Below are 12,159 nucleotides of genomic sequence, written 5' to 3'. Positions count from 1 at the left end.
AGAATAAAAGCAGCACTGATTCCACTTTGACTTCTTGAATTATAACAATACTTTATTGAACTTTAGTATAACAGTGCTTTATTTAACTGTATACTTAACTTTAACATTATAACAGTATTTTGGTTAACTTTATTATAACAGTATTTTGTTCATTTTATGGCGATTGCTGTATTTATAACTGCGGCTGATTTAATTATTTTGTATTTTAGTAGTTTGCAGTAGTTTAGAGGAGATTTCAACTTTGAAGTTTGGTCAAACTTTTATTCTAGTTTTGAATTGTGTTGAAGTTTTTATAGATATACAGAGTGATGGAGTGATTTTATTGATGAGATGCGGCTACACTCGTTCCCAAAGGTCGAGAATAAAAGCCGAGAAGTTTGCGTTGAAGCCGTCAGCGAGGCAGTGAAGTGCGGAGGATCTAACAGGAAGTGAAACTGGAAAGTGAAGTGGGTCGTCCAGCTGCGCAGAGCTCCGTCTGATGGTTAAATTAAAGCCTGCAGATTAATTGAAGCGTCAGCGTCCGTCTGATCCGCTCTCTAATTATTCTGCCAAGACTAATCAATGACTTCTGTCCTCCTGGATCCAATCAGCCCGCGCTGACACGAGGAGCGGGACTTACTCTGCTGGAACCAGCAGCTGATCCGGACTCAGACGGTCCCCTCAGATCTGTTTCCAGCTCCGACAGATGGAGGCCGGGCGGGCGGGCGAGAGACGGACGCAGTCGGAGGTCCGATCAGCAGAACATTTCTTACTGATTTACTGATTAGAGATTTCGGATCTGAAACAGATAAAATCAAGCGATGTGTCTCAGATTGGAAACTTTACTTTTTATAAATCAAAAATATCTGTTAGTGTCACTCATGTTTGAGTAAACGTCATAAACGTCCAGGATTCGTGTGAAAACGCCTTGAAAAACCTGGAAAATGTGAAAAAATTGGCTGCGGCGATTAAAGGAGACGTTTGTGACAGCAGGCCAGGGGCCCCTCAGAGCGGCCCTCAGAGCGGCCCCTCAGAGCGGCCCCTCAGAGCGGCACCTCACAGCGGCCCCTCAGAGCGGCCCCTCAGAGCGGCCCCTCACAGCGGCCCCTCAGAGCGGCCCCTCACAGCGGCCCCTCACGTGTTAATGGGATTTTAGGACGTTTCCTGGATTTTACTGTGATTTGAGGAAGTTTATAGGACTTCAGGATGTTTCTGGATTTTAATACTTTTATAGGTTTTTAGGACATTTCTTGGATTTCAGAACATTTTTAGGATTTGAGGATGTTTTTTTGGATTTTAGGATGTTTCTCAGATTTCAGAATGTTTCATGGATTTTAGGATGTTTCTTGGATTTTAGCACGTTTATAGGTTTTTAGGACATTTTTTGGATTTTAGGACATTTTTTGAATTTAAGGACATTTGGGCCTTAGCTAGGATATGTCGTTATGGTGTATATGAGAGAGAGAGAGAGAGAGAGAGAATGTGTGTGTGTGTGTCTGTGTGTGTGTGTGTGTGTGTGTGTGTGTCTGTCTGTCTGTCTGTGTGTGTGTGTGTCTGTCTGTCTGTCTGTGTGTGTGTGTGTGTGAGAGAGAGTGAAATTTCAACTAAATGCTACAAAACACAAACAGCAAAACACAAAAAATGTGTGTTTTTTCCAAGGGCTTATTCTCCCTAATTTCCACGTTTACAACTCCAGCTTCTACACACACACACACACACACACACACACACACACACACACACAAAATTACCCATCGTCATTTTCTTCCCATGAGGCTTTGTTGCTCCACTTCCCTCTAATAGGTCCCTGAGTGCTCGCCGCGTCATTACTGAAGCCGGCAACGAGAAGAAGCTTCAAACTGCTGAACAAACAACCAGACGACACAAAATCACCTCAAACTGAAAAATAGCTTTAAATAATAATAATGATAATAAATATAATAGAAAATAATAATAATAAAAACTCTAAAAACTGGAGCGGTCAAACACCTGCAGAAGTTTAAAGGAGCCGTCTCAGTTTTTGGAAACAGACTTTTAACATCTCGACCTTTTACTGAAACATCTGCACAAAATGTGAAATTAAACATTAAATTATGTCATGAAAAAGTTTCTGTTGGTTTAACACTTTCAGTGACCCCGTAAAGGTTCCTCTGGTTACGTCCTCAAAACAAACTTCATATGAACGAAGGAACGACATTTTTAATTATTGTGTCACGACGTTACAGAGCTGATTTTTTTTCCTGTTTATTTGCATTTTTGGTAAAGTTTGCACCAATATAAAAGTCTGTGATCTTTGAGCACACGGTCGTGGCGTCCACATCCTCGGAAGTCTGCGTGTAGTCGCGGTCACATCTCGCCGGGCAGGACTAGTTTTATTATTTTACATTTCTGTCTTCAAGATCTGATTTGGAGGCAAGTCTGGTTTGCCTGCAGTCTGATTGTAGCCTTAAAAAGCCTCTTTTTAATTTTCTCTCATCTGTAAACCAGAATATTTCAGGCCTTTGTTGAGTTTTTGATGGAAATTTAAAAATATACTCACTCTGCACTTTATCCAAATCAAACAGCTCTACAGTCTGTTTTCCTGCTGGACATTTTTGAATCGAGCCGCTTCAGAGACGGCCAGAGAGTTAATGCAACAAAGATCTAAAGATCTGCTCCGAAAAAGCTGCTGGCTGAAAAGTCAAAACTGGCTCCACTTTTTAAACAAAGACGCTCCGTCAGCCAAACATATTCGTGTTTCTGTCTGCAGGAGAAAATAACTGTGAGTGCGATGACTTTATGAATCTCTCTGTGGTGTTTTGGGCTCCTCAGATTGAGTTTCATCATCCTGGTTCTCTTGTTAAAACTCTCATTAACTTTTTTTATACACGGAGCTCGAATAAAAGCATTTTAACACTTTTTAATGACAATGTTTCACAGCAGATCCTCTAACTACAGACTGGTGTCGTAAAAACAGCACGTATGTAACCTCCAGAAAAATAACGCTTTTCCGTCAAACTCAGGCCACTTTTAAAGAAGTAGTAGTAATAATATTAGTAGTTATAGCAGTAGCAGTAGCGTTAGTAGTAGTAGTAGTAATAGTTGTAGTAGTAGCGTTAGTAGCAGTAGAAGTAGTATCGTGGTAGTAGTAGTTGTAGTAGTAGTAATAGTGGTAATAGTAGTAGTAGTATTAGCGGCAGTAGTAGTAGTGGTAGTGTAGAAGTAGTAGTAATACTAGTAGAAGTAGCAGTAGCAGTAGTAGTAATACTGGTAGCAGTAGCAGTAGTAGTAGTAGAAGCAGTAATAGTAGTAGTAGTAGTAGAAGCAGTAAAAGTAGCAGTAGTAGTAGTAGTAGTAGTAGTAGTAGGTAGCGGCAGTGGTAGTGGTAGTAGTAGGTGGTGGTGCAGTGGTAGCAGTGGTGGTAGAGGCGGTAATAGTGGTATAGGTGGTAGCAGTGGTGGTGAAGCGGTAATAGTAGTGGTGGCTGGTGGTGGTGGTAGTGGTGGTGGTGGTGGTGGCGGTGGTAGTGGTAGTAGTGGTGGTGGTAGTGGTGGTGGTGGTGGTAGTGGTGATGGTGGTGGCAGTGGTGGTAGTGATGGTGGTAGCAGTGGTGATGGCGGTGGCAGTGGTAGTAGTAATGGTGGCAGTGTGGTAGCAGTGGTGGTGGTAGTAGCAGGTGGTGGTATTAGGCGGTGGCAGTGGCAGTGGTAGTAGCAGTGGCAGTGGTATTAACGTTAGCGGTGGCAGTGGTGGTAGGCGGTGTGGTGGTGGCAGTGTGGCAGTGGTAGTGGTATAGCAGTAATGGTGGTAGTAGTAGTGGCGGTAGTGGTATTAGCAGTAGCAGTGGTAGTAGTAGCAGTGGCAGTGGTAGCAGTGGTGGCGTTAGCAGTAATAGTAGCAGTGGTAGTAGTGGTAGCATTTAGTAGTAGCAGTAGTAGTATTAGCAGTAGCAGTAGTAGCAGTAGCAGTAGCAGTAGTAGTATTAGCAGTAGCAGTAGTAGCAGTAGCAGTAGCAGTAATAGTAGTAGTAGCAGTAGCAGAAGTAGCAGTAGTAGTATTAGCAGTAGCAGTAGTAGTATTAGCAGTAGCAGTAGTAGTAGTAGCAGTAGCAGTAGCAGTAGTAGTAGTAGCAGTAGCAGTAGTAGCAGTAGTAGCATTAGCAGTAGCAGTAGTAGTATTAGCAGTAGCAGTAGTAGTATTAGCAGTAGCAGTAATAGTAGTAGTAGTTGGCAGGCATCACTTTTTTGCGTTTTGTGACGAACATTTCTCCCTTTTTTTGCTCTGTTTCCAAACCCACTGATTCACATCACTGATAAACGGAAAAACTGAAATGAAAATAATGATGAGTCATGAAACAGAAAAAGTAAACATCATATTTTCAGAGTGCAGCGCGGCGATTAACTCGCTCCTCCAATAATCAGCTCCAGTCTCATTATAAAACATTAGCGCTTAATTATTTATCCGTAATGAGGTGAAAACACGAGTATTTAAGATTTCGCTGGGTGATAACCGATCAGTCTGAGCTCGTCTCTCCGCTCGAGGCGTCGCATCCTCCATCAAAAGAAACTAAACATTTTAAGTGTGAATTATTGATTCGACTAACTGCAGCCGAGAAAACAATCAATTATGTCATTGTGTGTGCTGTGCTCTCTGAAACCCGCAGGGACGCACACACCCAGATTTATTTTAGAGGCTTAACTCAACCTTTTAATTCCATTATTAAACAAAAAGCAGAACACTTGACGGAGTTGGAAAATAAACTCTTATTTCAGCGTGGCGACTTCATTAAGACGGACCCTCAGATGTGATTCTCCTGGTTAGTGAGAGGCTGATGAAACTGTTGCATTATGGGTAATCTGACAGTGAAGCTAATAGAGGAGTGTGTGTTGGTCGCTCGTCCTTCACCACACACACTTTGGTCTTTTTGAAGAGAGAAACTGAGTCGGACAGCAGACGGTGATGAAGAGACTCCGACATCATCGAGCTGCAGGACGCTAATATTGTCCTGGAGACCAGGACAATATTATTATTAAATTATTAGAATTATTAAAATGAAAATAGATTAAGATTTATTAATAGATTTATTATTATAAATAAATACATTATTATTATTATTATTATTATTATTATTATTATTATTATTATTATTATTATTATTATTAATAATAATAATAATAATAATAATAATAATAATAATAAACTTTTATATTTTGGTGTGAATTTAAAATTAAAAGAAGACCAAAAAGAAACACAATGTCAGAAAAGTAAAAATGAGTAAATTAATTAAGTAAAAGACCTCATAAAACACATTTATAGCCACCAGATGCTTTAATAAAAACTAGGTGCATAACGATCAAAATAAAGGACCATAAATATAAAAAAAAAAGAAATTTACAATTTAAAAAAGAAACACATTGTTTTTTTGTTTTTCTGTTTGATTTTATTTTAAAATGTCTGTCACAAAACAAATACAGTATAAACAGAGTTATACGAGTGAAAACTCAAATGGACACAGTGGAAGTAAAGCGACAACTTTAACCCTTTCAGAGGCCAATCAAAGATCTAAAAACAAAACTGATTATCAGCATAAAAGACGATTTATTTTATTCTATTTTAGAATAATTTTAGCTCATTTATTACTGCTCCGATTTATTAGCTTGTTATTTTACAGTTTTTTATGGTCTGCTGAATGACTAAATGGTGGATGTGTGAAATGCAATTTTGCTATTATGTGAAGCATAAACATTTTTTAAATTTTGGGTTTTTATTATTATTTATTTATTTATTTTTATCGTTGGTATTATTATTATTATTATTATTACCTTTAACTGTTGTGATTATTAATTAATTAATTAATTATTATCTATTTATTTTCCTTATTATTATGATTTCATATAAAGTCCTATGTCAGGGAAAATTTAAAAAAATATATAAATAAATAATAAAATAAAATAAAATGAATTGTACTGATCTGCTGGGGAAAACGCCTCATTTCATAACCTCAAATAACTGATTAAAACTTATCATAAAAACTTAAACTTGAACATGCGTCCAGGTGATAAGACCTTTACCTAACATGACACACTGACGGACTGTAAAGATTGTCTCTGACCTCGTCCCTAAAAGCAAAGAAAGCCTTCATCTGAGCGGCTCTTTGAAGAAGTGAGACCCGTTCAGCCTCTGAAAGCCTAATTGGTCCTCACACAGACGGAGAAACAGGAGCGCGCTCACACCTTCTCTCTCCTCATCTCATTTCTGTCTCCGCGTGACGGACGCGAGGCGCCAGACATCTCGTCTGTCTTACACTTTTCCCTCCTGTTTCCACCTCGTCTTCTTCTCTCTGATGATGAAGCTTCTCTCAGTTTCAGGTTCAAGCCGGATAATCTAAAAAAAGACGAGCAGCTCTTTGATTTCACCTCATATTTTCACACTAAATCAAGTTAAAACGCTTTCTGAGGTCCGCCGAAGGTGTGGAGTCATTATCAGAGTCATTATCTCCCAGCGATCAATGCGGCGCTCAGAGGAGCTGCAGCTCGATACTCGCTCCCTCCGTCCCTCTGATATTTGTTTATTTTCTGAGTGGATCTGAACTGCACCAAATTCCCTTGTTACCATGTTGTTTTTATCAGCTCTTCGCAGCAGAAAGCCTCTCTGAATTTAATTAAGAGATGATGGAGAAATGCAGTGATGGATGCAGTATTCGGAGCTTTTACTGCAGTAAAAGTACTAATACCACACTTTAAAAATACAAGTAAAAGTCCTGCATAAAATGTTCTTTCAGTATAACCAGAAAAATGAAGTTAAAGCATAAAAATGTCCCCTGTGAGTGTTACATTGTTATATATGGTCTCTTCATGCATTCATGTAAAAGCAGGATTTTACTGTTAAACTTGGTCAAATTGGAGCTCATTTTGAACTGTTAACCCTTTAAAACCAGACTAAATCGACTTGATTTCTTTCAAAAACATGGAAAGAGGATAATGAGCAACTTTGCAAATAATGGCCCAAAAATTAGCAATATAACAGTAAAAGTTACAAGAAAATTACCTTGAAAAAAGAAAAAAATCAACAACAACAAAGAAAACTACCTCATGAAATTGCTTAAAATTGAATGATTTATTATTGTTTTTCTTTTTTCTCTAACAAACATATAAACATATACAGTAACTAAGAGAATTTTAAATATAGTTTTCGGGTCATTTTACCCTAATTTTTTAATGATTCTTAATAATTGAAAAAGCTAATTTTCAGATAATTTCCTTGCCACCTTTTACTATTTTTTTGCAGTTTGTTGGACATTTATTTTCAATTTGCTCATTATGTTTTTTTCCAGTGTTTTTGAAGTATATATATAAAAAACAAAGAAAAAACTTTTTAAAAATTTGTAAAAAAAAAAGGGGGGGGTACTACTACTACTACTAATAATAATAACCATTGTTATTATTATATAATTATCATAATAATAACTATTATTATTATTAACAGAAATAGATAAATAGTGATAAATTAGATAAAATAGTAATAGAAAATAGAAAATAGTAATAATTCTATGAAGTAATTAAGATATATCATTCTGATATTAGAAATAAAGATTTTTGGACATTTATTCCTTTAAAAAAAAACAAACTTTCCAAATCTACTAATTTTTTGCAATATGCAGGACAGTTCGTGCCAAGTAGCTCATTTACTTTTTAATTTCCTAATTTAAATACTTGTGTACAGCTGACGGCAGCAGAAGAAGAGTGATGTGTATTCAGGTTTCAGAGGGTTAAAGAGGGATGTGGATGTTTCTGTCGTCCCGACTCTCTGAGCATCACAAACATCCTCCCCTCAGTCCTCCCTCAGGTCCTCGTTTTCGACCTCACCTATCCTCTGCGACCCGGCGCGTCCTGCGAGCTGCTTTAATAAATTCATCAGGGCGAAGCTGACTCACTGAATTAAATCAGACGCGGAGGAGCGAGCTGCAGCGCTGCAGGGCCGCTCTGTAATTCAACTGTTCAAAATCCAGTTTGCATTTGCTAAGTTTAGCTCTCAGTCCGGCCTCGTTTACGTCTGCAGGGTTTTTTGTTTTTTTTGTTCTGTTGCCTCGTCGCACATCCGGCCTGAGGACGCTGAAACGTCCGGACACACGAGGGCGGACCTGAAGGGGGGCGGGAGCAGCGCCGAGCCCCACGCCGGCCTTTTTAATTCCTCCTCATTGTCTCCGTCCGCTCGACTCAGTTTGTGACCTTTAATTGTCACAGACGGTTTCATTCAGCTCAGACAGACTCCGCGTTCACACAGAGACGAAAATACGAAGACAATAAAGATCTTTTCAGTCAGGAGTTATTTCAGGATCCTCGCAGAAACAGTCGGCCTCTTGTTCGCTGCCGGTGGAAACTCGGCTGGTTTCAATCATCAAAACAAAAACTGAACAACTGTCTTCAAAAATATCCGCAGAGGAAAAAGTATTCAGATCAGTGGGAGCTCATTTCTGCCAGTGTGACAAAAAACAGACGTCATCAGAGGAAGCTTCTCCAAATAACGCCTCAGTGTGTCACAGTAATGAGGAATTATAACAAGTCGTTATTTTCATTATTTTGGGAGAGTTTCGCATTAAGAGATACTCATTAGTTTGAGATGTTTCGTCATTTTGTAATATTTTGTGAAACAAAGACATTGTTTTCATTATTTTGAGGAAATTCGTTGTTTAAAATAGCAAGAATTTATCTGGAGATAATAGGTCATTAAGTTATTTAATAAGTAAACTTAGGATACGAAGTCAATACTTTCTTATTACAAAGTCATTATTTTGAGATAATAAGTCGTTATTTCAGAATTCTAATTCTAGAATTCTGAGCTCTTATTTCTCGATACTTAGTCATTATTTTAAGACACTAATTCATTCATAAGTCATTGTTTTCTTAATAGTCATTACAGTGAGATAATAAGTCATTATTTTTAAGATAAAAAGTCACTATACGAGGTAATAAATTAATGTACAATACAAAGTCATTAGTTTCTTGATACTTAATCATTATTTTGAGATACTAAGTCATTATTTTGAGATAAGTCATTATGTCGAGATTATAAGTCATTATTTTAAGATTCAAAGTGATTATTTTCCTGATAATAACTCATTATATGAAGATACTAAGATGTTATTTTAAGAAACTGAATTATTATTTCTTGAAACGAAGTTATGGTGTTGAGATAAGTCATTATTTAAGATACTAAGTTGTTATTTTCTTGATAATCAGTCATTATTTTGAGTTAAAAAGTAATTATCTGAGATACAAAGTCCTTATTTTCTTAATACTGAGTCATTTTGTTGAGATTATACGTCATTAAGGTACTCATCTTTTGAGTCATTTTTTGAGTTACTAAGTAAAACATACTAAGTAGAAGTAACAGTACCACAGTGTAGACTGTACAGATTTATAGAACGGATAATAGACACAATGAACACATTATAGTTGATGCAGAAAAACACAAAATACAGTCGAACAAAAATCTGAGTCGATGCAGCAGATTAAACAAAGAAATATACATTTTATTTTGTAAAGATTTACAAGTAAATTAGAGACACAAAGACGATCTGAAACACAATCAGGCTGATTTTTATTAACTTAAAACTCGACAGAAAGTTAATTCCTCAGTGTTTTCTGGCTGCTGTGACCTCTGACCTTTGACCTCTGATCAGAGTCACTGGCCCTCAGTGACTCGGTGAATTCCTTAACCCTTTACGTTAACCTTAACCCCTAAAACCAAGCGTGTGAAAACACGAGGAGTCCTTTAAATCACAGCCGACAATAAAAACGGATTTTAATTTATATTATTTTTGTTTTATCGGTTATTTAGAGCTCATTTCATCTGCAGACTCTTAACCGCAATTATATTTTTCTGTGGCCAGGAGGCGTGTCCATGTGTTTCTGGCAATAAATAAATAAATCTTTGTAACATCGACATCACAGGAATCACGGTGCTGATCGGCTGCGCTTTTTTTTCCCGCCACAATTTGCCACTGAAAGTTTACCCTCTAAAAGCTGAGCAAATTGTTGTTTTTTCTTGTTTTTTTGTTGTTTTTTTTTGTTTTGTTTTTTTGAAAAACATCTGGAGGAGGTAATGAGAAACTTGACATGAAATTACACAAAATTAGCTTAAAATTTTTAAAAACAAACAAAAAATTATCCTAAAATTAGCACAAAAGGGATTTAAAAAAAAGAGAATAAAATAAAAAGGAGTGACTTGAAAAAAGTGCTTATTAAAAAAGTACTAATATACAAACACATGCCAATATTTTCATGACATGATTTTAAGCATGTCAATAATATTATTATATTTTCTGAATATTCTTAAAATGCACCTAATTTTATCTCTCCTTTTAAAAAACAAACAAACACCAGATTTTCTGTACATTTTCTTGTCATCTTTTCCTAACGCCACGTTACTCAAGTTTGTTTTGTTTTTTTTTGGGAAAGAAAACAAAACATTTTTTTCAGCTTTCAGAGGTTTTAATGCTTGCAAAAGGCGCCTGAACGCAGCACAAGAGAACTGATGACGGTCCAGGTGTTCAAGGGTTAAACTATTCCCAATTTTTAGTTTTGCTGCATTTTGCTGCAGGATCCAACGCCACTGAGCTGCATGGCGGCTCGCCACAGGCCTCACTTCCCCGCCGCTCATTATGTTTTCGGCATAAAGACGAAAGAGCTATGACGCTAAAACGCCCCTTCTGCTTGTCTGACAGGTAAGATGTTCAAGTCTCTGGACCTGTCGCTCATCGTGGAGTTCATGCTGATGTTCTACAAGGACAAACCCATCGACTGGCTGCTGGACCACATCATGTGGGTCAAAGTGTGCAACCCGGAGAAGGACGCGGTGAGTCGCTGCTCACGCACACTGCACATCCGTTAACCCTCAAACTGCACAAAATGAAACCGCGGATATAGAATACGCATAGTGGAAACAATTTGGAAAAAAACTTCCATTTATCGCAAAAAGGTTTTACACTCACATGAGGTGGTATTTCAGGCGATTCGGAAAAGTCGTATTTGGCAAAACTGCAACAGAGTGATGAAGTTATGAGTCCTAAAACGCGGAAGTCCGTTAGCCTTTTAGCACTTCCTGTTCCCTCGTCTCAAAGTTTCTGGGTTTTTTGGGTTTTCGGTAAAATGCCTTAATTGTTTGTGGTTAACACAGGCTAAAGATATTTACAAGTTTTGTTCTGCAACATAAAATACGTACGCTTAAACCAGATTTTTGAACTTTTAAGGTTTTACGCGTCTTAAAAAAGGCGTTTGCTAACAAGTGGCTAAATGGGACTTCAGTGTTTGTCGTTAGACGTCATCACAGCGACACAGAAACTCTTTAAACCCACTCACCACCTTTACAGCTTCACAGAGTCACGCTCCAGCTTGTAGATTTATCTGTTTGTAATATTTATTATAATATTTTTGTTTGTAGTTGTGACGTTCAAGTCGTGCAACCACGTTGTAGTTCGTTTATAGACTAACAATAACTTTTTGCTTCTGGCGATTTCATTTATGCTTCAAAACACACAGACGTGGTGTCTGTGAAGATTATCACGCTGAACAAAACGTGAAGTATCACAAACTCGTGTTCATCACAGAGCTTATTTTTGGTCATAATCAAAAATCCCATGAGGTAACCAGTACGACGCCAACATCCTGGTTGGCCTACTAAACTACGTCAACCCTTCACCGCTCTGTCGAAACACTTTTTAGTCTTTTCTAGGTCACATGACGCTGTGAGGTCACATGATGCTGTGAGGTCACATGACGCTGTGAGGTCACATGACGCTGTGAGGTCACATGATGCTGTGTCTATGTGCTTGTCAGTAGGAACTGGCTCCCTCATGATGCAGCAGGAGCTACAAGAGCTGTTATTGCATCACATAACTCTGAGAAAGTTTTGAATCCACATTTCCTCTGTGAAATCGTGGACTACATCTCCCAGAAATCCTCATACGTGGCCGCTCCATATGGCTCCATAACACGCCTACGTAGAAATAAAGCTGCTAATGTTTTTAACATCCATCGCCATGGTTACTGGGATGCTATCACCAGAGGAGAAGTTGCACAACATCACTCAGTGGAAACACGTCATCTCACAATTGTATTTTATCGACATTTGGAAACTATGGCTTAAGTTTTATGCAAATCTGTGATGGAAACATGCGTATTGACTCTTTGCCATTTAGTC

The 12,159-nt window shown here is 37.8% G+C and overlaps 1 protein-coding gene across 1 annotated transcript in view; it reads left to right on the top strand.

Annotated features, from left to right (window-relative positions):
* mgat4b (alpha-1,3-mannosyl-glycoprotein 4-beta-N-acetylglucosaminyltransferase B) overlaps window positions 1-12,159 on the top strand; it is a 120,001-nt gene that overhangs the window by 89,027 nt on the left and 18,815 nt on the right. Inside the window, exon 9 of the mRNA XM_088080743.1 lies at window positions 10,685-10,815. Within this exon, the coding sequence (XP_087936869.1) occupies window positions 10,685-10,815 (131 nt within the window). The remainder of the gene's footprint in view (window positions 1-10,684; window positions 10,816-12,159) is intronic.

The sequence above is a fragment of the Plectropomus leopardus genome, chromosome 8, assembly GCF_026936395.1.
Source record: "Plectropomus leopardus strain MGB_pleo_1.0 chromosome 8, ASM2693639v1, whole genome shotgun sequence".
Classification (NCBI taxonomy): Eukaryota; Metazoa; Chordata; class Actinopteri; order Perciformes; family Serranidae; genus Plectropomus; species Plectropomus leopardus.
This window is presented reverse-complemented; position numbering and strand designations above follow the sequence as displayed.